We start from the raw sequence: 25,898 nt of genomic DNA, 5'->3' as shown, positions 1-25,898 counted from the left end.
GAACAGCATGAATGTGAAGCATTGTTGAGATGTAGCAGAAACAATCGATTTGCCATCATATTGATCTTAGAAATTAAGCCTAGTTTTTCATCTAATATTCTACAGACTCCTCATTTGATAGAGACTTCATACCTCTTCTCTTATAGCTGACCAATGTTGAGCGATTTTGTTTCCAAGTCTGGAACAAACAACATATCAGTAATACTTAGAAAAGAATTTCCCTTGGTTCGAATTGTTACCTTTATGTTCCCCGTAACAAAGACTTTAGAATTGTCTCCAAACTTTACTGTATCATGAAAGGACTCATCCAATTTTGAGAATGCAAATTTGTCTCCACACACATGATTGCTGCAACCTGAGTCTAAATACCATAAATTTTGATTGGCTTCCTCCTTGGCATAACAAGCCATCAACAGAGTGATTTCATCTTCCTTCTTTACATAGTAAGATTGTCCATTGTGTCCTTTACACAAATTTGTACGACATTTTGATTGATAATGTCTGTACCTATGACATTTGTAGCATTCAACTTGTGACTTGTCTACTGACTTTTGTTTATTGGAAGGTGTGTGGTTGCCACCTCGACCTCTTCCTCTCCCATAAGAATCACTATCTTCAGAATTTTGAGACAGGTTCCTACGATCCCTGTTCCCACGACCTCTTTCTCTTCCTCGATCTCCTCTGCTTAGTGTAAAGGATGGATTCTTGATGGAAGCCTTCAAAGCTTGCTCCACTTTGTCCTGCTAGATCAACTTTTGCTCATGAACCAGTATTGAACCTGGTAGTTTATCAATTGAAAGCTGGTCAAGGTCATTCATCTTCTCGCCATGGACTCGCATCTTGTTGATAATTGCCATAGTTCTTGAGAAGAACTTAGAAATAGAATCTCCTGATTTCATTTGAAGCATTTCAAACTCTGAACGAAGAGCTTGAAGTTGTTGTCGTTTCGCCTTGTTGAACCCCATAATTTCTTTTTCATATAGTCCCAAATCTGCTTGGAGGTCTCTTTATTAAGAATTGTTTCCAGTATAGATTGATCAATGGCTTGGAACAAATAATTCTTTGCTTTCAAATCTTTGAACTTTAATCCTTCCAAATATGTTTTTTGCGTCTTAGTTAAGTGCCACACCAGCTACAGGTACTGCTACACCAGAGTCAACTACATTCTAGTACTCTTTAGATCTCAAGAAGTTCTCCATTAGCATGCTCCAATGGTCATAGTGACCATCGAATCGTGGAATGGCTAGCTGCACAAAATTGTCATAAGCCATTTGTTCATGGCTTTGATTCTGATGTTATAAAGACATAGCTTATGTATAAAAAACAGAGAAAGTTAAAACTGATATTAAGAGAAAGAGGAGGAAACAATGAACTGATTCATCAATTATTTAATCAATGGCCTTTATATAGGCAAAATACACAGAAAACTAAATCAACCACTACATAACATGCAAAAACAAACTTTCCTACAGTTAGGGACATGTACAAACCCATAAAATCATTAGAAACAGAAAATCCTATTGACCAGGACAACAAACAATTCAAATAACTTAAATAAATTAATTAATACTTTCAACAGTGCTCCACCTTTTTTTTAGAACCACAATACCCATTTTCTACAACTGCAAAAAAGGTCCTTATCTAGTACCATGTACTCTATTTTTTAGTACTGCAAGGACAAATCCAAATTTCTAGCATTAAACCCCCCCCCCCCCCCCCCCCCCATCATGACGCTTATGTTTTACAATCCAAAAAAAAAAAAAAAAACCTTTATGTACTGGCACATACTTGAATTTTTAGTACTGTAGGAATAAACTCCCATTGAAAGCATCACACCCCATTTTTTTAGAATCGCAAAAGCTTATTTTCTACGATAACAAAAACAACCCGCATCTAGTACCACATATCCAATATTTTAGTACTGTGGGACAGACTCCAATTGCAAGCACCCCATCACCAACCCCCCCCCCCCCCCCCCCCCCCCCCCCTCCATCTTTTCTTTTGGGGGGAATTGCAATACTTGTATTTTACAACCACGAAAACAACTCCTATCTAGTACAGCATACCTTTCTCCTCTCTTTTTTTTTTAAACTGCAATGTTTGTATTTTACAACCACGAAAACAACTCCTATCTAATACCCATACCCCCCCTCCTCTCTCTTTTTTTTTTGGAAACTACAATGCTTGTATTCTACAACCACGAAAACAACTCCTATTTAATACCGCATACCTTACTTTTTAATATTGCGGGAATAGACTCTCATTGATAGAACTACGTACCTTTTTCGAAACCACAACCATTTTCTACAATTACAAAACAACCCTTATCTACTATTGTATATCACAATTTTTAGAACCACAAAAACAAACTCTCATTGTAAGTACCACATCCTTTCCTTTTTTTTTTTAAACTACAACACCTATTTTCTACTATTACAAAAATAACTTTTATCTAGTACTGCATAGCTCATTTTTAGTACCATGGGGACAAACCCCAATTGTTAACATTGTTCTTTCCTTAAATTGCCCTTTTTTTTTTTTAAACAACATACCCCATTTTTATATATTATTATATAATACTTTGACTATTATATATTATGTTACAGTATATAGCCACATTTTAAATTTGTTTGGGTTGTAGTGTATGTATTATATCTAAAATGAACAAAACATTAATTTATTTTTAAAGTTTTGTGTTCTTAGTGCATTTTATTAAAAGTTGAAGGATGTTCAAAAAAGAAAAAAAATAATTAAAACAGCCCGTTATGCAACCGGCTGCTCTAGCAGAACTGCCACATCCCGGTTCGTACCAAAGCCTTTGGTACTTGGGCTGGTACCATAGACAAATCCAAAATTTTCAGCCAATAACACAGCTTCCTGCACAAATAAAAACTATGAGAAGAGCCAACATTTGGTGGCTATTTCGAAACGAGATTACGGATCGAGAATATAATAGTCCAATCATTAGCAATTGCCAATGGAACAGTTTCTTGTAAACTGTCTGTTAACATTCTGTCTTTCTTTCTTTCTGACTACCAAAACTGGTGTCCAATTTGCAACAAAGAAGGAAAAAGGAAAGGGGAAAAAACGAAAAAGAAAACAACAAATCATGCTTGGAAATAATGCAACCAAAAAAAAAGTACAATAATCAACAATATCCTTTTTCAATTCATTTCCAGAATTGAAACCTTTGATGTGGTCAAGACATTCCAAATAACATCGGTGCTATGTTTCAAATGCTGCCACTACAACAATCACAAACTCGAATCCCATTAGTTGAGATTCCTTGCATAATTCTAGTCCTGTAAGCTCATTGTATGGTTTGTTATGCATAATTCTATGCGAGAAAATTCAAAAGAACTATTCGACAAAAGGAAAGAAGAGAGAATAGACACACTACACTACTTGACCCAAAACTGAAAGAAAACAACTAATTTTATCTGTGCGCTCTTACATAAATGAAAGAAGTTATACAAGACATTCTAAGCAAATCACAGTGACTATAATGGAGATCCACAACAAAGCCAGCCCTTGCCTTCTAACTTAAAATGTCTGTCACTGTAAGCAGTTAAATGGGACGAATGTTCAGTGATCTTTACCCTTCAAATGGTGGTGATACTGCAAAGCCGATATTCAACGCGCTAACATAATGTAAGCATCTTCAAGACTAAGATAACAGTGACTTCTAGTAGGCTGAACTGAACCAGGAATTTGGAAAACCACTAAATTGCACGCAATGTTAAGTTGCTTTCAAGTAATCATGTTGACAACAGAATTTGGGGCAAATCCAAGCAAAAACAAACCAGCTTAAGAACAAGATAGGGGTGACCAGAAACTGTACTTTCATACCTCACTTGAAAATTGCCAAAATATATTGTACAGAGTTTGTATCATCTAAATAAACTTCAAGCCTGACATATAGTTCTGTCTAGAAATCAGATACTGAGCCAAGGAGTATATTACCCCAAGAAGTCCAAGTATCTTAATCTTGATCACATCAGTTATTAGGATTGACGGAAGATTGAGGGGCAATGTCAGCAGTGCTGATGGGTCTGATTGATTTGTATAGCTCCATACAAACCGGTTAAAAAGGATATGACTAGGGAATGTGAGGACGAGAAGGGCCACATTCTTGACTGCAAAAAACCAACTTGGTCCTCCAATTTCCATGTCCCACCCAGCATTCCCGTGCCATATATCTTCCCATATGCTATGAAGTGCAGTCAATACCAAGTAGGCAGAAATAACCACTGTAACGGGGAAATACCTCTGCTTGTCCCCAAATCCAGCAACAAAATCGGAGTCCTGGTTGAGAAGCAGCAAGATGGGTGCCAAGAAGAATATTGCACGGTTTGAACCTCCAGTGAGATTGGCATTCAAGATTAGGCATATAGCAAAGCACATTATTGTAGCCACATTACCAACTGCTGGCATCCAGGCTCCCTCAGCGGCCATCCTCTTGATAGTAAAGGCTGGCACAGTTGACGCCCTACGTTGCTGCATGAACCTTAGCTTTGGAGGGAAAGTGGCAGAGCTACTTTGACCAGATTGGCTGTGTTTAATTCCACCCCGTTCAGAAGTCTTCTCTCGCATAAGTGATGCCAGTTCAAACTTTATTTCCAATGCAATAAGCATAAAAATAGCTGCATATAAACCTAGGAGTGATGTCCTAGCTCCCTCAACAGCAAGCAATGTTGTCAACTTCTGGTCTTCCTCTCCAGCATTGCCAATTACACTGTCCCCAAGGATGTTTTTAATTCTCACCTGCCCTTCCAATAAATAAGTAACAGGGAAGAGAGCCACAAGCAAAGCAAACACCCACGGTAGCAGTTTAGTGCTTGAGGCGGATGGGAAATGGGTGAAGACCACAAAGACAGCAGTGCAGACCATTGTTACAACTATAAGGGCATGCAGCATTGCTGCTTGGAGGAAATATTCTGCAGCAATATAAATGCCAAGAGCAGTCCCCATACCAATGGAGTAAAATGCCCGCAACTCAACAATATACTTTATAGGGATAATGGAAGTCACAGCTGCAAGTGTGAGAAGGACTGCTGCAATAAGTAGCCATGATGGCCATGTAGGCTTTGATGTCATGAAGCCATATATGGAGATGTCATCAGATGATTGACGGGCTGCTTTTATTAGGTCAGAGTGATAAGTCCATGACAACGGAATTGGAGGCTGCAACAGAATAAATAACAGCCCAGTTGCCACTACAAGCACCAGGCATCTCTTAGCAGACTGCAGCAGGAAAAGTAGAAAAGTCATTTTGCTTAATCTGAGTACGAATTGTTACATAGGATCTTGGAAAAACTAGTACAAACAAAAGTTCACTGATTCAGACAAATATAAACATGATATAAATACTATGTGGTGCACTATCTATAGTCTGATACCAAAGACCATAACTGGAACGGAGAGGAAGTATTTCAAACTTTCGGTAGCTCATAATATTTTAAAAGGCTGTCAAACACCTAGGACATTTGCAATCTCGTTGAAATGGTAAGTTTCCACAGGTCTAGGTCAATTCCCAACTGTTAAATATTCTTATCACAAAAATATGGATAATGGATGTCATTAATCACTTAATCAAATCCATACAAATAAGGATGCAGCACAAAAGTCATAACTGCTAGCAGATGCTCAAACATTGGCAATCAAGCATGTAGACTATTGTTGAATTGTTTCAATGTGCATGGATGAATGATGTAGTTATTTCAAAAAAAAAAAATGCACAACATAACTCAAACAAGGGCAAAACATAAAGTATTACCATGTCATGAGAGAAGTGGAGAGCAACTATTGGTACACAAGCCAATCCTGTCAGAAGAATACAGGAACCCAAAAGTAAACCATCAGAGGCAGGTCTTCCATTCCACCACTGGAGAGCTTCAAAAATTGTTTCACGACAAAACCAGACCGAAAAAGCAACCACACCAGCATGCACATAACCTTGCCAAGGTTTCATCTTTGAGGCTGCTTTTATCTTATCCCTGAAAAATTAATGGAAGATTACAAGTCTGATCAATATTCAAAGACAATAAAATGAAAAGCTCATAAATGTGAAAAATAGCTATTACTTGTAAAGAAGCAATGGCGGAGAAACAGCCAACAAGAGAACAGCACAGGCCCATAAAGCAGTCTTTGATGTTATAAAAAGCATCACCAGCTTTGAAGAATAGAGACACGACAGAATCCAGACTGTCTTTGGTCCAATTCGATGATCCACAGAAAGTCTCCTCACCAAAGCCAAACCCAGAAAAGTAGTCAGGGCAACCATATAACTGGGATACATCACATCATCCTCCAATACATAGTAGTACATGCTAGAGTAATTAAAGAGGCGATTCTCAATGTAGCATAGCAGCAGCGCATGGCTGATCAAACCAACCTCAGCTAGAAAATGAAGTTTTGGCGGAAGAAGAGCTAAGCCAGGGACAGCTATTGCTAGGACAACACTGGTAACTATAAGTTTACAAAAGGACCTCAAAGACATGCCTGCCATCCAGATATTGAGATCCCAGAAATTATGCAGCACAAACCATGTCACCATCAAGCTCCCAAGCACAACAAAGGCAAAGTATGATGGCAGACTCTTCTTTGTGAAAAATCGAGCCAAATAGAAACCAGCAATACAAGGGAGTGGAAGAAACTGTAAAATAAAGGATGAAAAGAAGTTCAATTTAAATATATCCAACCTTATATTGCAATGAACTAAAAGAAAAGAGTTTAACATAAGCATCTGCTTCACAAAATGCCCAAACCAGCAAGCATTATTTCTTAAAATTTGGCACTTATAAGAAGAAACTGTAGTATTATTGTATGTCAAAGTCCACACTCCTAACCAAGTAGGTCCCTCACTGGATCAAAAGAATTCACAACATTTGGCTCAGACTTCAGTTTTAGTTCTAATTTGTTTAACATTATGGAAAGACATTGACAAAAGGTTGGCTTCCACATTAAAAGCTCACCAAATATTCTAAATAATTATGTACAAAAGAATTCTAAAGAATAATGGCAATTCTGTGGATTCACTATTACCCCGTGTAGGTTGAGAGAAGAAATGAGCAAACTTCTCCAATGATATTTAAACAAAGATGTACCCTCAAAGGTTCATGCAGGGGAAATAAAAGCCCATGCCAGCCTAAATCATAGAAACCTCTCATCAGACATGCAACCAAGGAAAAAATAAGACCAATAAATTTCTCTATTTTCCTCACTTGGCCCCTAACAACTGAGTTTCAACTTTAAATCAAGTTGACTGGCAAACACAATCTTTATTGCTTACCAGATACACAGATAACACACACACACACACACACAATCTTTCATAAGCATATTCCAAACATTGTCAATCTAATTCAAAAAATTTGATCCCAAAAGCAGCCAAGATTTTCATAACTCCTCAGAAAACAATATATTTCCTACTCAAATTCACTCGTAAATAGAATGGACATAAGATTTATTTCACATTTCAAGCTGCAAAATAGCCAGAAAAATTATTAGAATCTCCAAGCTTATACAACAACAATTTCCACGAAAATGTTGGCACCTTAGTAAGTACTGTGTTATTTACTAAAAGTAGTAAAGACCCCAGTTTTTGGTCCCTTACCCAATTGGAAAAAGTTTCTGCAAATCCAAATATCAAACAAGGCCATGAATGATCACTGGCCAGGCACTCAAGAATCTCAGGCACCGTCATATTGGTGAAAAAAGCATCAGTTGAATAATTCTTTCCTTATGGTTGGCACCTGCTTAATCTTCTTTCCTTTCATATACTTACTAAAAAAATAAACAAACCAAAAAAAAAAAAAAAGGCCTCCAAAATAGAAACTGCTGTCAGATCCTAATATCTGAACTAAGGTTGTTTTAGGTAGAAATCGAGAATAGAGAGAATTGGAGGGAGAGTTAGACTGAAAGAGAGGGAGAACAGAAGGTGAGAGAGAGAATAGAGAATTGGAGGGAAAAGATTCTTGTTATTTTCCACATGAATCCCCATCTTCTACAGTTAGCCTATTTATAGGCTTGCTCTCTTCAGTTATTGTAACTAAAGGTACAATAAAAAATACCAACAAAGTACAATCAACAGAAATACAATTACAATGCAATTACAGTATTGCCCCTGGGGTCGTGACAATTCCCCCCTTCTTGAAAGATTTCTTGTCCTCAAGAAATCGCAACAGTTGAGCCACCCTAAGGAATTGCTTGAGTAGATCAGGGAGATATTTCCAAGTAATGTGATCAGGATGTAAGTGGAACCACTGCACCAAATTGAGTTAGGGGCATTGAATCTTGGTAGATAACCCTTTTCTCCAATACTGCCAGGGGTTCAATATCTACTGCCATGTCCTTGGCTGGTAGGGGAAAATCTGTACTTGTTATATCAGTAGGTCCAACCGACCTTTCAGCAATGAAACATGAAAAACAGGATGAATTTGCATGTCAGCTGGCAGCTTCAAACAATAGGTCACCTTTCCCACTTTAGCCTCTATAAGAAAAGGCCCATAGTACTTCGGACTCAACTTAGATGCAGGGGAATTAGAGAATACATGCTACTGGAATCGTTTCACCCTTAGATATACCATATCTCCTACCTCAAAGACTCTCACTCCTGTCAGCAAATTGTTTCATCCTATTTTGGGCTATGGCCAACTCCTTTTTAATCACCGGCAGAACCTCCTTCTGTTGCTGTAAATAATGATCCACTGCCATTTCTGTAGTAGAGAACTGCATCATAGCGGGCAATAGTGGGGCTTTATACCCAAACAAAGCCTTAAAAGGAGCTCTCTTCAGTAAGCTAAGGAAGCTAGAATTATACCACCATTGAGCTAAAGACAGCCACTTATTCCAGCTCTTAGGCTTGGAAAAACACATGCATTTGAGGTAGTTTTCTAGGCATTGATTCACCCTTTCAGTTTGCCCATCAATCTCAGGGTAATAAGCAATTGACATGTGTAGTTTCACCCCCAAATTTCTAAACAACTCTTGCTAAAAATTGCTGGTAAAGATCTTGTCTCTATCTGAGACTATGGATAGTGGCAGTCCATGAACTTTAACAACAGAATCCAACAATAAAGGGCTACTTCTTGAGCTGTAAAAAAATGAGCCAGACTCAAGAAGTGTGCAAACTTAGTCAATCTATCCACCACCACCAATATGACATCTCTCCCTTCGGACTTGGGCAGGCCCTCCACAAAATCCATAGAAATTTATTCCCAAGCCTGTTCTGGGATGGCTAATGGCTGCAGCAGACCAGGATAGGCAACCTGTTCATACTTGCAATGTTGGCATATAGCACAAGCCAGGAAAAATGCAGTGACATCACTCTTAAGTCCTTGCCAATAGAACACTTGTTTCACCTTGCGATAGGTGACTCTTAACCCAAAATGTCCCCCCAAGGGAGAGCTATGTAAGGACTGTAAAATTGTTTCTTCAATTGGTTATCATCCCCTTCACCAACCTTCCTTTAAATCCGAGTAAACCTGCTGAAAGACTATACCCCAGTTTACTTGCAGGTTGAATGGCCAGCTGTGACACAAAAGTCTTTGCCCACTCGGACTTTTCATAGCTAGCTGAGATTTCCTTCACCCAATCTGGAATTGTGGCTGAAATAGCTCGGCAGCTGCCATCCTCTTCCCTTCTAGATAGGGCATCAGCCACTACATTCTCCTTACCCCTCCGATATTGAACTACATAATCCAATCCCAGCAGTTTTGTAACTCCTTTTTTCTGCAGCTGTGTATGTAATCTTTGCTGTAACAAGAATTTAAGGCTCTCATAATCGGTGCTACTAATAAACTGATTTCCCTCCAAGTAATGCCTCCATTTATCCACTCCAAACAATGCTGCAATCAGCTCTTTATCCTAGATACTTAGTCCAAGTGCTTTGGGGTAAGGCTTGAGTAACGTAAGCCAAGGGTTTTCCATCCTGTGTCAATACAGCTCCTAACCCCATATCGCATGCATCAGTGACAAGGACAAATGGCTTTGAAAGATCTGATAAAGCCAATATAGGTGCCCAAGACATAGCTCTTTTTTATGCTTGAAAAGCATCCTCTACACTTGGAGTCCATTGAAAGTTGTCCTCCTTGAGCAGCTCAGCTAGGGGCCTGATTATTATCCCATAATTTTGGATAAACCTCCTATAATAGCCCATAAGGCCCAAAAATCCCCTCAACTCCTTAACAGTCCTTGGCCTTGGCCATTCAACCATGGCAGCAATCTTCTTAGGATCAGGTTTTACTCCTCCTGATATAATATGGCCCAAGTATTCTACATGTTTCTTAGCAAAAGTACACTTGGATAACTTTACATACAATTAATTAGACCTGAGGATTTCAAATGCTGTCCTCAAATGGGTTAGGTGTTGCTCAAATGTAGGGCTGTAAATGAGGGTATCATCAAAGAAAAATAAGGATGAATTTCCTTCAATAGGAACTGAATATATGGTTCATTAGGGCCTGAAAAGTTGCAGGACCATTGGTTAGGCCTAAAGGCATGACAGTGAACTCATAAAGTCCTTGGTGAGTTCTGAAGGCTGTTTTGGGGATATCAGCAGGGTTCACTCTAATTTGGTGATACCTTGCCATCAAGTCTAGTTTTGTAAAAACAATGGCTGATGTTAATTCATCAAGTAGGTCTTCAATAATGGGAATTGGAAATTTGTTTCTTATGGTTAGGACATTCAGTTGGCAATAATCGACACAAAATTGCCAAGTCCCATCTTTTTTCTTAACTAGTGAGACAGGAGAAGCAAAGGGGCTTTGGCTAGGCTGATTAATAGATTTAGTTAACATTTATTTGACCAATTTTTCTATTTCAGCTTTTTGAAGGGTGGATACCAGTAAGACAGAATGCTTACAGGTTCTAAGTTAGGTTTTAGGTGGACAGAATGGTCAAAGAATCGGTTTAGGGGTATAGAAGAGGGTTCGGCAAATATATCCTCAAATTCAGTGTACCTCCGAAAGAAAATGTAAGGTAGAGTCAGTTGCAGGCCTAGGCTGTTCATAAGCCTCTACTGCCTCATTTTTGTCATCCTCCAACTCCACAGCATAGATGGAATATATTTGAGCCCATGAAGTTCCCTCTTGCTGGAACATTTTCTGCATCCTCCCAATTTGCATTCACCAGCTTCCAAACTCCATCACTGTCAATTTCTTCCCTTCCATTTCAATTTCTTCCCTCTAAGTTTGTTGAAGTCAAATACTAGAGGACTGGCAGTCTTCATCCAGTCTACCCTGAGGGCTGTCACACCCTCCCAATTTCAAAATTCTGAGGTCTGCAGTGAATTCCTGCCCCCTGCATCTTCCATTTAAAATTCTAACATTTAAATCCACTAAACATCTTACTTCCATTGTCCACCGCAACTGATAAAGGAAATGTGGCCAGTGTAGGGCATTGCAACTCCATGGCAGTGGCTTCATCCAAGAAGCTGTGTGTGCTGCCACTGTCTATTATAATCATCAATCTCCTCTTTCCATAATTTCCTTCCATCAATCACTCCAGATCTGATCACAATCGCTGTGGATCAACAATCAATCCAGATCTGCTTCCAATATGTACCTTTCTTACTCACCTCAAACTCAATTCAGCAGCCAAGGACCACCAGCTCTGATACCAATTGTCAGATCCTAAGATCTGGACTAAGATTGTTTTAGGTAGAAATCGAGAATAGAGAGAATTGGAGGGAGAGTTTGATTGAAAGAGAGGGAGAACAGCAAGGACGGAGAACAAAGAGTTCGACAGAGAGAGAACAGAGAATTGGAGGGAAAAGATTCTTGTTATTTTCCACATGAATCCCCATCCTCTACAGTTAGCCTATTATAGGCTTGCTGCTCTTCAGTTATTGTAACTTAAGGTACAATCAAAAATAGCAGCAAAGTATAATTAACAGAAATACAATTACAATGCAATTACAGAATTACCCCTGGGGTCGTGACAATAGCCTATGTCATTTGCAACTCAAGCATAATTGAGAATATTTTATTTTTCAATAAAATTTGTTAGCTCCTTCAACATCAGTAGCAACAGAAAAAATTAACTTGATTCATATATAAATGCTTCAAAACATTGGGATCAGAGCCCTAAAACCTCTCACCATGCAAAATGTTGCAGTGCATAGGAAAATCAAAACTTCAAAGCCCTCTGAAATGAAGTAAAAGAGATGATCACACCAGAGCATAGCTATGATGACTAAAATCAAGTCAAGCAAATAACCATACTTTCTGCGTTCATAGCAAAGAAAAAAAGATCCAATTCACATCCCAAAATCCTATCCTAATAAAAGGAACCACACAGATCTCCTATCCAGACACAATTCATCTCAGCTGCATTCAATGCCAACCTTCTTGAACCAGCCTCAATTTCATGCAATCCGCAGTCGAACATATATAAGGATATGTGGGATTCGAAAGCAAATAGAGACTTTGCCTATATAAAACAAAACATCGCAAAAGAAGTTTTAGAATTTTGTTTGATAAAACATATACCAGATTTTGACTTGTAAAAATACTGATCTACATTAGGCCAAACAATAACTCTGTTAGCATTTAGAATCAGTAAATTTCAGAACCAAAGTTTGCTTTAATTGAATCATTTTCTGTAATGAAAATACGTACAAAGCATGTGTGTGATGTCAGATACATGAAGAACAAACTGCAAATTGAGGATTGAAGATCAGTATCATTTTTCTGTAGTGAGTTCAAACAGGCTGAGGAATTTGGTAATGCATACAAAAGCATGAGGGGACAGTTTAAATAAGCAGGTTTTCCAAATGCCCTTACACCCTATTTACAAAGACCATCAAAATTATGAAAATAAGGAGCCCTCCTCTTTTACATGGGAACACCCATGGTTATAAAGGCTTTCGTTATAGCAGCTAGGATACAAAATTCAGACAGAATTTTTAGAGGATTTGTAAATAAAAAGCGGGCTACTTAGCATCAGTGCGAAAAAGCACGCTTTAAGCACAAACTGCAAAGCACAACATGCTTGGGGCTTTTTTCATGTGAAACTCAGCAACTTTAGCTGAGTGTGATTAAAGCACACTTAAGTTGTGCTTTTACCTAAGCTCCAAAGTGCAAAAAGCGCATTTCGGAAATACACCTGGTTTTTTTTATCAAAAAATATGAATTTTTGGATTTGTTTAAATTTTTGCAATAATGTTGCTACCTGTAAGGAATCCTTACGGAAAAAAACTATTATCAAATCTTAGAAAAATATAAATAAAATCATATATATTTGTTTGAAAAAAATAGAAGACTCGGTTGTATTTAGCGAGCAAAAAATATTAAAGGAAATATGTAATTAGGCATAAATTAGGGGTTGCTAATTTATTCCTAATTGTTGTAAATTAGGAATTGTTGATTGATTGCAAATTAGGAATTGATTGATTGATTGTGAATTGTTGTAAATTAGGAGTTGATTAATTAGGGATTATATAAATTTGGGATATTATTTTTCTTATTCTTCTATCTAATCCTTTGTATAAATCATGTTAACGAAATAGAATGGGTTTTTTGGGGGCCAAACTTTTAAAAATAACAAAATAAGACTGACCAAAATAAAAAAGTTAAAAATTAAAAATTAAAAAGGGATCCTTGAGTTTAAACTAATTTGTCCTCCAAGATCGATCATGACCAGCAATTGACCAGATTGTATCCATTTTTATGGCCTTATGTATTTTTGCTATGGTTGCATGAACTTGTAAATTGGTATAAAATATAAATGAAAAATGGTATCTCATCTTTTATTAAATCTCCAGCTCTCATTCTTACTTAGTTTTTTTTAATGATTGTTTTTTCAATAGTTTATATTTTTTATGCTTATAAAAGTATATACTCTTTATTTTATTTATATGCACTTCGCTTTGCTTAAGCTTGCGCTTAAGCATTGTAAGACCTCTGCACTTAACTGTGCTTGGCAATTTTCAAAACACTTCTTAGCATGTAAGAGAGAATTTTGAAGTAAAGTTCATAGTTGAAAAGCTTCAAGAGTTCAAAAATTTCTTCAAAAGTAGTAGCATAACTGGTTCTGAAGAGTTCAGCTCTATGCTATGGTGCCAAGCAGAGGCAAAAGTTAATAATGAACATAGGTTGTCATTCATCACGGTATATTTAACAAGCAGAATTCTTTGACCTTAAAGATTGTTGTGCATCTAGTAGGGTTGCATGTATAACTTCAGAATCTGTACTTTATAATGTTTGTGGTCTGATTGCAGATCTTGTGTTTTTTTCTCTCAATACTAGGGTTTTCATGCAAATGTAAGTCTTTTTTTATTTTTTGTTGATTATTAAATTGTGTAAAGATTATGATTGCACTAGATAGATAGATTGATTAATAAAGAAGACCAATCCAAGCATGGTCTATGATTATGTACAATTATCTTAATTGGTATCAAGCTTACCTTTTTGCTCGTTTGAATAATATACTCACAAAGCACATCATGGTGTGTGGTTTGCAAACAATATTATCTTGGTACATCAATCAAAAGATTGCATAAATTTCAAGAGTAATTAGAGACGGACACTTTAAAATCTAAAGGCTTCAAGTTGAGTTGGTTGAAAACCAAATATATGAAATGTAAATTTAATAAAAGTAGAAGCATATATGATATCATGGTGAGACTTGGAGATCAAGTTATTCCAAGAAAAAAACAACAATAACAACATTTTTGTCAGATCCTAGATCTGACATGAAAATTCTCAGTCCATTTGTTTAGGATAGCTGCTGGTGCCACTGATTCCATTTTCTCGCTGAGGATAGGAGGAAGTGCTTGGCTGGCAACTTATGTTCCAGTCGCTTTCTTAAGTAGGGAGATGTGAAATACATAATGGATTTGTGATCCATCAGGTAATTGCAATCGATAGGCCACCAACCCTATCTTGGCAAGAACTAGGAAGGGCCCATAGAATTTGGGATCCAATTTAGATATTAGTTGATGAGTTAGGGCCCTGAGATGTGGGTGGCTCAATTTTAAGTAGACTTCCTCCCCTATTGAGAATTCTCTTTCACTTCGCCTCTTATCTGCCATTTGCTTCTTCCTATTCTGTACCCTAGATAATTTTGTCTTTAATAATCGTAGGATATCTTGCCTTTGTTGCATATATGCCCCAACAGCTGCCATTGTGGATTGCCCCCCAATTGCTGGTAAGAGGGTTGGTTTGTAGCCATAAAGGGCTTTAAACGAAGTTGTTTTGATTGAACTGTGATAACTCAATCTCGAATTGTACCACCATTGAGCCACTGATATCCACTTATGCCACCCCTTTGGTTGCATGAAACATAGGCATATTAGGTAGGATTCTAGGCACTAGTTAACCCTTTATGATTGACCATCCGTCTCTGGGTGATAGGTGATGGACATATGTAATTTTGTACCCATAGATCGTATCAATTCTTTCCAGAATAGACTAGTAAACACCTTGCCTTTGTCAGATGCTATGGGGTGTGGTACCCCATGGAACTTCACCACATTATCTAGGAAAACTCTAGCAACTTCCTGCGCTATAAAGGGGTGAGATAGCCTAATGAAATGGCTAAACTTAGTAAATATGTCAACCACCACCAGAATACAATCCCTCCGTTCAAATCTTGGTAAGCCTTCTATAAAATCCATAGTCACATTAGTTCATGCTTGCTCCAGAACGGCTAACGGCTATAGGAGGCCTAGATGAGCCACCATCTCATGTTTGCATTGTTTGCAAATGTCACAGTTCATCATGTATTCCCACACGTATCTTTTTAGTTGTGGCCAATAGAAAACTTACTTCACCTTTCGGTAAGTATTTTGTATGCCAGTGTCCTCCCAACAGTGATTCATGCAATGACTGTAGGATTCTATTCTTCAAGACCTCACATTCCCCAATCACTAGCCCACCCTTGTATCTTATTAATCCATTAACCAAAGCATAGTCAAGCCTACTATTTGCATCCATGCTCAATTGGCTCAATAACTCCTTTGCCCATGCCCCTTCTAATACCCATCTATCATTTCTTGGAACCAATCTGGTACTACTACTGTAATTGCAGCTATCATTCCTTCCTCTTGGCAACAAGACAACGCGTCTACAGCCACATTTTCCTTCCCTCTTTTGAAGTGTATTACGTAATCTAATCCCATTAATTTGGCCATCCCTTTCTTTTGTAAGTGAGTATGCAACTTTTGCTGCAGTAGAAACTTGAGGCTTTCATGATCTATTTTGATGTTGAATTGTCCTCCCACTAAGAAGTGTCGCCATTTATCCACTACCATTAGGACTGCCATCAACTCCTTGTCATAGATGCTTAGCCCTTGGTGTCTTGGGGCTAGGGCTTGGCCAAGGAAGGCCAATGGTCTACCATCCTTGAGAGGACTGCGCCTATTCCCGTGTTGCTGGCATTTGTTTCTAGCGTGAAAGATTTGTTGAAGTCTGGTAACCCCAACACGAGCACCTTACTCATCGCCTGCTTAAGTTGTTCAAAGGCCTCCTGTGCATCGTGGTCCCAATTGAACCCATCTTTCTTTAATTGATATGTCAGTGGCTTGCCAATCAACCCATAATTCTTCACAAACTTCTCATAATAATCGGCGAGCCCCAAGAATCCCCTTAGAGCCTTTATGTTAGAGGGCCTAGGCCATTCACTTACTACCTCAATCTTCTTGGGATCCATCCCCACTCCTGCACTAGAAATAATGTGCCCAAGGTATTCTACTTGTTTCTATGCAAAGGCATATTTTGACCGTTTAATGTACAACAAGTTGAATCCTAGGATCTCAAAAGTAATCCTAAGGTGCTTCAAGTGTTGGTCAAATGAGCGGCTATAAATTAGGATATCATCAAAAAAGACTAGTACAAATTTTCTAAGGTATGGTTCAAATATACTGTTCATAAGAGCTTGGAGTGTGATTGGGGCGTTGGTTAGGCCAAATGGCATTATAGTGAATTCATAGTGGCCATGGTGTGTCTTAAAAGTTGTTTTTGGTATATCAATTGAGTTCATCAGAATCTAATGATAGCCAGACCTTAGGTCCAACATAGAAAATATAGATGCATGTTTGAGCTCGTTTAGCAAGTCTTCAATGATAGGAATTGGAAACTTGTCTTTGATGGTAATGGCGTTGAGTTGCCTATAATCAACGCAAATGCCATGTCCCATCTTTCTTTTTAACCAAAAGGGCGGGGAGGCAAAAAGGCTAGAGCTAGGTCTAATCACGGATTGGTTTAGCATATCCCTCACAAGCTTTTCAATTTCAGATTTAAGCTTGGGAGGATACCTATAGGATCAAAAGTTGATTGGTTCAGCATTTGGTTGGAGGGGTGTGGGATGGTCCAAAGACCTCTCAAGTGGTAGTGACTTAGGCTCTAAAAAAAAGGTCCTGATATTCAACCACTAATATATCAAGTAAGGCCAATTCATGTACCTGCCATGAAACTTGAAGTTGTTTGTGGCCAGTCATAGTGCATTTTCCTTCCTTCTCCCTCACAGTACTCAATTTCCTCCTTGGCTTCAATTGAAAACAGTTGTGCCACCAGAGATATCTTCCTCCTAAATAGTTGCTACAACCTCTTCCCTTTAATCAACTTGCAAGTTCCCATCTCCACATTCCCCTAAAGAACCACGCTCCTTCCTTGCTTTTCAAGAGATACCTCCATCTTGTGAAAATCAAAACGAATCAGGCTTACTCCTTTCACCAAATCAACCCCCAATACTATGTGGTAGCCCCCAAGTTTTAATAACCTCAAATCAACTTCAAATTTTTCCCCTTGCATTTCCCAACAGAAACCCAAACAAGCAAATGTACTCACCACCTTATTCCCATTTGCCAGTGTGACTAATAGTGGTTGTGTACTTGGCACTTTATCTTCTTAGTTGTCCCTTCATTAATGAAACTATGGGTGCTCCTACCATTAATCAGAACCATCAAGGTGCTATCATGCATTCTCCCCTCCACTTTGATTATCTTCCTATTGGTCATTCCCTTAATTGCATGTAAGGATATCTTACCATTGTCTTTGTTGAAGTTTGCCTCGAGTTTTGTCCTAGAAGATAGCAAAACTAGAAAGGAGCATGAAGGAGTAGTCTCGACTGAAGAAATTAGGCAGCTAGGGGTTAAAGTGTAATTAGTACATTTTGTTGGGGTTAATATATAATTTCCCTAAGTTAGTTAGTTGTCTAAGTGTGTCCGCCTACTCTATAAATAAGAGGGCAAGGCGTCTACTGAGAGACAACTATTCTATGAGTGCTCTAGTCCTTTGTATTATGAGTGCAAGGCATTGTTCAAGAAAGGAAGACTGTCTATAAGTCTTGGGGTTATTTCTTGGGGAAACAATGTGATATTGTACTCAGTGTTTGTGGGCTATGAGGGTTGTGATGTACTGATCTTCTTTCTGGAAATAAAGACTACTAGGAGGGCTATTTGAAGGCTAGATGTAGGTTTCCTCAAAAGAAACCGAACCAGGACAAATCTTTGCGATGTGTGGTTTGCTTTCTGTTTCTTGTTCTTATGTTTTCTGTTTTCAATTCCTATAATTGTTGGGTGAATTTGAGAGTGTTGAGAGAGGCATATATCTTCCAAGGTTCATTCCGCATAGTCCTAGGATAACAGTCTTCTTCAAATTCTTCCACTACCACCAAGCCTTCATCCCAATTATAGTTATCCCTAACCTTGGACCATCCTTCGAACCATACATCACCCACATCATTGAGATAGGTCAATGCCAGGGCCACTCTCTGGCTTTCAGCTACCTGGTGAACGCTAAACAATACCTCACATCGCCTTATCCACCATCAAGGCTTTTGTCCCTCGAATACAAGTAATTCCAATTTTGGTACTAGAAAACCAGAATGATGTGGTGTAGTGTGTCTCCTGTCTCTTTTCAACTACATTTTCTCCCACCGTAGTCGAATCTACCTCAAACTCTGATGATTCAGCATCTCGATTATTAGTTCCAATTCCAGGTAGGATTAGTTCCATCCTATCTTTAGGGGGAAAATCATGTGAGATTCTTAATTTTGGTTGGAAAACATGAGCATGAATTGCTGCAATTGATCGCGCAACATGTTGCCTTCCTCCCGGATCTCCTCTCATACGTGATCACGCATATCCCCTCGCAATATGTCTGCAACTGCTTCAACCTTCCTCTCTATCGTCGATCTGATCATATCCTCCATAGATCCAACTCCGTTATGTATCTCCGCCATCATTGTTGTCACTTGTTGCAACTATGACTCCATTTGTTTTATTTGAGATCTGTGGGCCATGGTAATTGATCACTTGCAATTTCGTTGGCCAGAAACTTGCTCTGATACCAGAATGTCAGATCCTAGATCTCGGCTAACTGAGAATGAATATGGTAGGGAAAATGAGAAGGAAAAGGTGTAGAATTAAAGAATTGAGAGGGAAGAGAGAGAGGGAAATTGAGGGAATTTGAATTCTCTAATTGATCATTCATGCTTTGCAATGGTTGGGCCAAAACATTTTATACAGACCTTAGTAATTAATTGGTGCCAAAACAATTACCAATCTAATACAACTTGCACTTGCCATGCTATAACATTCCTCTACCTATGCAATCTACTTTTATTCATAAGGCCTAATAGCCAAAGTACATGACAATTTCAAGCCTTAATCCCACTATGTGGGATCATCCAAGTTATTCCAAGAAAATATCAATTAAATATCTAGGATCAATTGTTCAAAGAATTAAGATTGGACAAATAAAATGGGGAAGCACATCCAACATTTGACCATTGTGAAATTCATTAGAATTGAAAGAAAAGCTTTATTAGATGACTATAAGACTATATTCGTTGTATGATGTTTGGTAGTTAAGATAGATGAACGACCATACAAGAAAAGATAAAATTAAAAGCGAGATTCATTATACTTAAGTTGGAGTGGCACATATTAAAAATAAGATGCGCGAGTATGATTAAAATGGTATAGACATCTAAGAAAAAGACTAATAAAAACAATTGTAGGGCTACTAAATAGAATGGAAGATGTTAATAGCAAGAGGTAAAAAAAAAAAAACGTGAAAAAACTTTAGTTGCAACATGGGATATGATAGTCATAAAGAAGATATGGGCCATACGGCCATGGATAAATATAATTGGAGAGCTAAAATTCATGTAGTCAACCCCATATAGTGAGATTAAGGCTTGCGATGATGTTATTGATGTTAATATCTATCATAATAGATTCACTCAATTTTATTCTTAAAATTTATTTACCAAACAACCAAGTGTAATCCTTTCTCACCACCTACAAGGGAAGATGGATGGAGATCAATCCTTTATCAAAATCTCTAACCAATGGGATAAAATTGAAATTGAGAATGCCAATTGGAATAGCAAGACTTTAAATTCCATCTTCAATGTAGTCGGACCCAAAGAATTTGTAGAATCACGTGTGACATTGCTAAGGATGCATGAGATATTCTTAAAACTATTCATGGAACATTTATTCTAAACCTTCCAAATCACAAAAAGGATATCAACTAGTTTTGAAAATCTAATAGTGCTCGACAATGAAATCTTTGATGATTTTCATGCTCAACTACTAACATAGTGAACTCTAGCTCTAACTTGGGTGAAAAGATTGCTCAAAAAACAATTGTTAGAAAAATATTCAAATGAAGATATGAAAAAAAAAATTGTTAATAATTTGTTGAAAGGAAAATTGAAAGGAAAGGGATGTTATTCAATTTTGTATTGAGTGGCTAGAAGATTAGAGAGACTTGGACATGTTTATTTGAGGTTATATGTGCGGCAGTGGCACTTAGGTAATATAGGATAATTGTATGTTATATTAAGTGAGGAGTAGTTAGGGAAATGTCCTGGTTATATCTCCCTTTGTAACTCACACCCTTAAGTTTATAAATAAGAGGCGTGGGGTAAACTGTCGGGGACGTGTGATTGATTATTCTCATTGTTGTGAGCGAGAGCTATATTGTGAGAGAGAGCTAAAAAAGATAGCCTTGTAATCTCATAGTGAGAGTTCTCGTGTATCAGTGAGTGAAGGGATTGTGCGAGTGATAATCTTGTACCGATTTTCATCAAGATCTTAGTGGATTGCTCTCTCTAATTAGAGGCTAGAGGTAGGACCGTTTTATGCAGTCTAAACCCGGATAAAAGCTGAGGGTTTCTTGTGTGGTTTGCATGTTCTTTCTTTAATCTTTTCAATTCTATTCTTGTTATATTTTTGTATTGAATTAAACTAGTGTGTGTAAGGGTGTTTTGAGTGTGTATTTGGACTTGAATCGAGGACTGCCAATGCTCTTAATCTAACGAGGGATCTTTGAACATTTCTAACAGAATGTTCAAAACTTGGAAAGAGAAAATAACTCTCATATAACATTATTAGACATTTTGAATACCAAAGCTATGATCATATCATACTTATGCATGCTCTAATTGGTAGAAATGTAAAGGTGAGGTCTTAAATGCCAATTGGGATGCTACAAATGAACTTGAGCATGACCAACCTAAAATTTGAAGTCGTAGAGCATTTTGGCATCTTAGGCATCATGATAGAGGCATAGGACCTTAAATATAGTCACCATCCACAGCCCTATTGTGCTTCTTTCACCCACATTTTTTGCCTTTAAAGTTTACTGGGAATATTTACATGTTGACATAGTTATTGGTATCTTTCATTTTTTGGCTATTCTTATCACCTTCATCCAAAGTACTTTCATGTCAAGAGAATGTGTTGTGCTAGTACTAGTGCCGTGGGCTATCATGCTAGTTTCCAAATGCCCCATTGCATAAGCCCTTACCTCTAGTTGTTGGCTACATTGGCAAATCCATCCACTTGACTCTCCAAGGCCTTGATCTAGTAAGGTTGACTCAACATCTTGGCATGGTAAGATTTGTGCAGCACCATATTATTGAAGATGTGAACTGCCGCTAGCAAGCAAGTTATAGGTCTCCATGTCACCGTGGCTCTGATATCAATTGTCACATATTAAATTTATCAATCACTCTCATGCAACACTTAGGCCACTTCTCCATTCTTGAACATCTAAGCCAATCTCTTCTCTCACTCAAGCTTGTGAATGTAAGTTAGAGACACAGCAAAGTAAAGTAAGGCTGCATACAAAAGCCTCCTTTGACCCTCACAAAAACAAGGAGTTCGGTGCACTGAGAACCTTTTTGAACTAGATTGGTTACAATTAAGAAAGGCATCCCCATTTTTAGTTTTCCCTTCCTCCTAGAACAACTTTGATCAACTTGATCTTAGAGCTGTAATCCATTCTCTAGAATAATCTGCCAAAATGATAGCCATTCAGCTTGTCTACAATATGAGAGATATCTACAATTGTGCTTCTTGTTAATCTAGAATGATTCTTATCATTGCCTACTGTGTGGCCCAAAGCAATAACCTTACAATGTCCAAGCAACAATAATTTGGCAACCTATGACACAATTTTAAAACATTTGTCATTTGCCTAAGTGTGATGTTAAGGTCCATGAGGTAATTCACACTTGCTTTATCTCCATTAAGTCTCTCTTTGATAGGAACTACATCAAGATAGGCAAAACATGCATGGTGCTCTGTCTTTGGTTAGATACAACTTCCTTATATAGCCAATCTACTCACTATATCCTCAATTGGGAATTTTTCTGTATTTCTCATTCAATATCACCTCCTCATTGGTTTGCCATATGCAAAACTATACCTCAAGTGCCTTGGATAGCAAGCATAACCAATCTCCCTATGCTTGAATAGTTAGAAATTTGCCAGTTTCTCCGAGGGTGGATTTGCTCCTACCTTGGCAATAAAAAAGTACTTACCCCTTGAACAACTTGTACAAGGAAAAAAAAGAATGCATTTCCCCTAAAAGGATATAGGCTGCATGCTTGCAAAAAGTCGCACCATTCTGAGTATATACAATGCCACATGAACCCTCACACCATTCTGAGCATATACTTTGCCACATGAACCCTAACATACCATCCATCAACGGATGGGAAGATGCACCTATCTTTATCACCTCTATCCAAACCCCTCATTTGAAAGGATCCTAACCTCCTTTATTCTTCCTTAACCTCAACTGTTATTCCAAGCCCCGGATCACAGTCTCTAACACTAATGTATTCTGCACTCCTTTTGGATATAACTATCTCTTTCACTCTCCAAGCTGTCCCTATCATTACCTCATGCAAGCGTTTACCTCAACCTCTCTAGAGTAAGAATCTCTAACCCATTTGTCCATAGCAATGTCAAAATATTTTTTGTAGAAACGCCTTTTTGCTATGCCATCAAGAGAATGCCAATCTATCTCCATTCACACATATCACATCCAACAAATTGGATTTTTGTATGTTGATGCTCCAGACCTTAATCTCAAAATATGGTCAAAGTCAAAGCAGAAGACACCAGTGTTAACCCCTATTTGGTTCTAAATGCTTAATGAATTTTTTTTGAAAGCTTATTGATGAAGTATAAAGTAAAAAAGTTCAACATTTTTCAGGTGAAGCAGTACAACACCACCAAGCCCTAATCCTGCTAAAAGTGGTCAACTATACGGTTCTAGTTTACCAGCCATCTATTTTGGTACAGTCATTATATCCTATGTTATTCCTAATAATTTTTCATCAATTTTTTGTTTTTATCTTCCTCTTATCTTTATTGCTATAAACTTCTTTTATATCATCCACATTATTAAATCTTCTTCTCACAACCATCTCAATCATTTCTTGCATCTTAGTTCCAATAGGCATCTTTACTTTCCAAATGAAGTAATAATTCCAAAAATAATTTAAATAAAAGACTGTGTATACAATTAAGCTATAAATTTAAGATAAGAACACACAGTAAACTTATATTGCACATCTATGGGGACAAAATGCATACCAATATAGGAAATCCCACGATGATTGCTCCAGCAGCGCTGACTACTATAGCTAAAGCAGTAAAAGCCACGGAGCTGAAAGCATCAGCAATCATACCAAGGGAAAAAGCACCAGCTGCAGCCGCCCCTCCAAGCATTGTGATGGTCACAAGAACATAGTTGAATGGCGGCGGCACCTGAATGTACCTCCCAAATGAAGGGAAAACAACTCTGATCTCCAAGCAAATCACAACAACAATCAAAGCTACAGAACCATTCACCAATCTTATACTGCGCAGCTGGCTCTCATTCTTCGTGATCCACCAGAGAGCGCCCCTCGTGGAGGCATATAGTTGCATCAAGAAAGGGATGAAGAAGAGGAGAAACAAATCAGAAACAGAAGCAGCAGAAGAAAATATGACTGAGTAGTGAGACGCAATGTGGAACAGCAGAGGGAAGTGTAAGAGAGTCAATGTATGGATGCAACTCTCAAGGTGGGTGAGGATTAGATTATCGTCGGGCACCTCTCCGCCGTGGTAACTCAATTCTTGCTTCGATTTGAAGGATGATACACGAGGAATAGAGAAGAGCCAATAGAAAACACAATTAAAGACCATCAGATAGTAAGAAGCATTCTTCATACCAAGCGCCGAGACTGTTGCCCAGGTGAAGAGTACAGAAGCGACGAAAGGGACGCACCCGAAGAGAAGGCGTTCGAGAGCGAGGACGATGGCTGGATACTCAATTTGGATCCACTTGAACTGGACGGAAGCCCAGACGCCGATCAAGAAGGTAGCTTCAGCACAGACAAACGCAGCGAGGAGAGCAAGAGGGAGGGAATTGAAGGTGGAGATGAGAGAGGAGCTGAAGAAAAAAGCGATCTGTGCGGATAGGAGAGAGAACCAGACGGCGAAGAAGGACCCGGACTTGAAGTTGAGAGAATCGAGGATATAAGCGATCATGAGGCCTAGGGTTAAGGTTGCGAAAACGGGGGTGCCGCCAAGGTCGAGGAGGAAGGCGGCGCAAGGTGCGAGGGCTACGGCGATTCTGGCGTTGTGTGCAAAGGAGGACAGCGAGGGGGAAAATCGAGAGCTCTTGAGAGATCTACTGGAAGAAGAGCTGCCGCCGCTGGTATGGCCATAAAATGCAGAGTTAGGGCTAGGGTTAGGGTTCCGCTCGGGGGAGTAGCCGCCGTTGAAGGAGGAGGTGGTGGAGAAGGAAGGGGCGCTGGCGGACGAGGAGATGTAAGGACGGTGGAAGCGAGGTTGGAGCTCCGGCGGCAACATTTTCGCCGGAAAAACACTTGTCCGTCTGATCTGCTCTGTTTGCGGGACTGTTGGGTCGTACTCTTCTTCAATTCTCTTCTCTAGTCCTCTTCCATCAATCCAGTCACCAATTTCAATTTGCGCATAGGCATAGCCACCCCCCGCCCAACAAAATCTTCAATTCTTCGCCCTTGCCTTGCTCATATAATATCATAATTTATTAATAAATTATTATTTATTATGTATTTATATTTTAAATATTTATCAATTTTAAATTTATCTAAATATTTATTATATGTATTTAAACTTTAATTTTCTAGTTGATTTTTTTTATTTTATGTTTTTCCTCTTCACTCACCTTGCAGGTAAGCAAGCAGTGGTTATCGAAGAATGTAACAATTTATATTTTTATTTCAGTGTAAAATAAATCTCAATTGTTAGGGAAGGTTTGGAAATTTAGAGAAGGCTTGAGTTTTCAATGAATAAATAAAAATGGATTGAAATTCAAAAAACATAAAGAAAAGAACCAAAAAAAAAAAGGAATTCAAATTCTCCTAGAAGAGAGAATTGGGCTCCAAATAGGCCCATAGAGATTGTTGAATTTTGGGTTAAATTGGATTCTGGTTTTGTTTGGAATGGATCAAATGGGCTTAAGTTTAGGCCCAATAGGAAATAATTACCATTAAGATTTGGGTTAAGTCTCCAATTTAACTAATAAAGAAAATTATAATGTGTAAACTGGGCTAACAAGATTTAAAGGTAGGGATGATTCAAGAGTTGCATTTTATTATGCGGACACTTATCATAAATC

The 25,898-nt window shown here is 38.2% G+C and overlaps 1 protein-coding gene across 1 annotated transcript; it reads right to left on the bottom strand.

Moving 5' to 3' along the window:
• Nucleotides 1-3,417: 3,417 nt before the first annotated feature.
• Nucleotides 3,418-25,259, bottom strand: LOC127809798 (uncharacterized). The gene is made up of 4 exons (XM_052348894.1): nucleotides 23,846-25,259; nucleotides 6,084-6,655; nucleotides 5,777-5,996; nucleotides 3,418-5,244 (listed from the first exon to the last, which is right to left on the bottom strand). Exons 1-4 carry the CDS (start codon nucleotides 25,106-25,108, stop codon nucleotides 3,895-3,897), a joined length of 3,405 nt encoding a protein of 1,134 aa, XP_052204854.1. The 5' UTR covers nucleotides 25,109-25,259; the 3' UTR covers nucleotides 3,418-3,894.
• Between the last annotated feature and the right edge of the window lie 639 nt (nucleotides 25,260-25,898).

Source organism: Diospyros lotus, chromosome 9, assembly GCF_014633365.1.
Source record: "Diospyros lotus cultivar Yz01 chromosome 9, ASM1463336v1, whole genome shotgun sequence".
Lineage (NCBI taxonomy): Eukaryota > Viridiplantae > Streptophyta > Magnoliopsida > Ericales > Ebenaceae > Diospyros > Diospyros lotus.
Note: the sequence above shows the minus strand (reverse complement) of the source record. Positions and strands in the feature narration are given on the sequence as shown.

What these genes read in the sequence shown, in the direction of transcription:
- LOC127809798 (XM_052348894.1), bottom strand. Translation starts at nt 25,108, where the DNA reads ATGTTGCCGCCGGAGCTCCAACCTCGCTTCCACCGTCCTTACATCTCC. An exon ending in TCGTGGGATTTCCTATATTG is followed by an intron (nt 6,656 to 23,845) that starts GTATGCATTTTG and finishes TTTATTTTACAG; the next exon opens with TTTCTTCCACTCCCTTGTAT. An exon ending in CCGCCATTGCTTCTTTACAA is followed by an intron (nt 5,997 to 6,083) that starts GTAATAGCTATT and finishes TTAATTTTTCAG; the next exon opens with GGATAAGATAAAAGCAGCCT.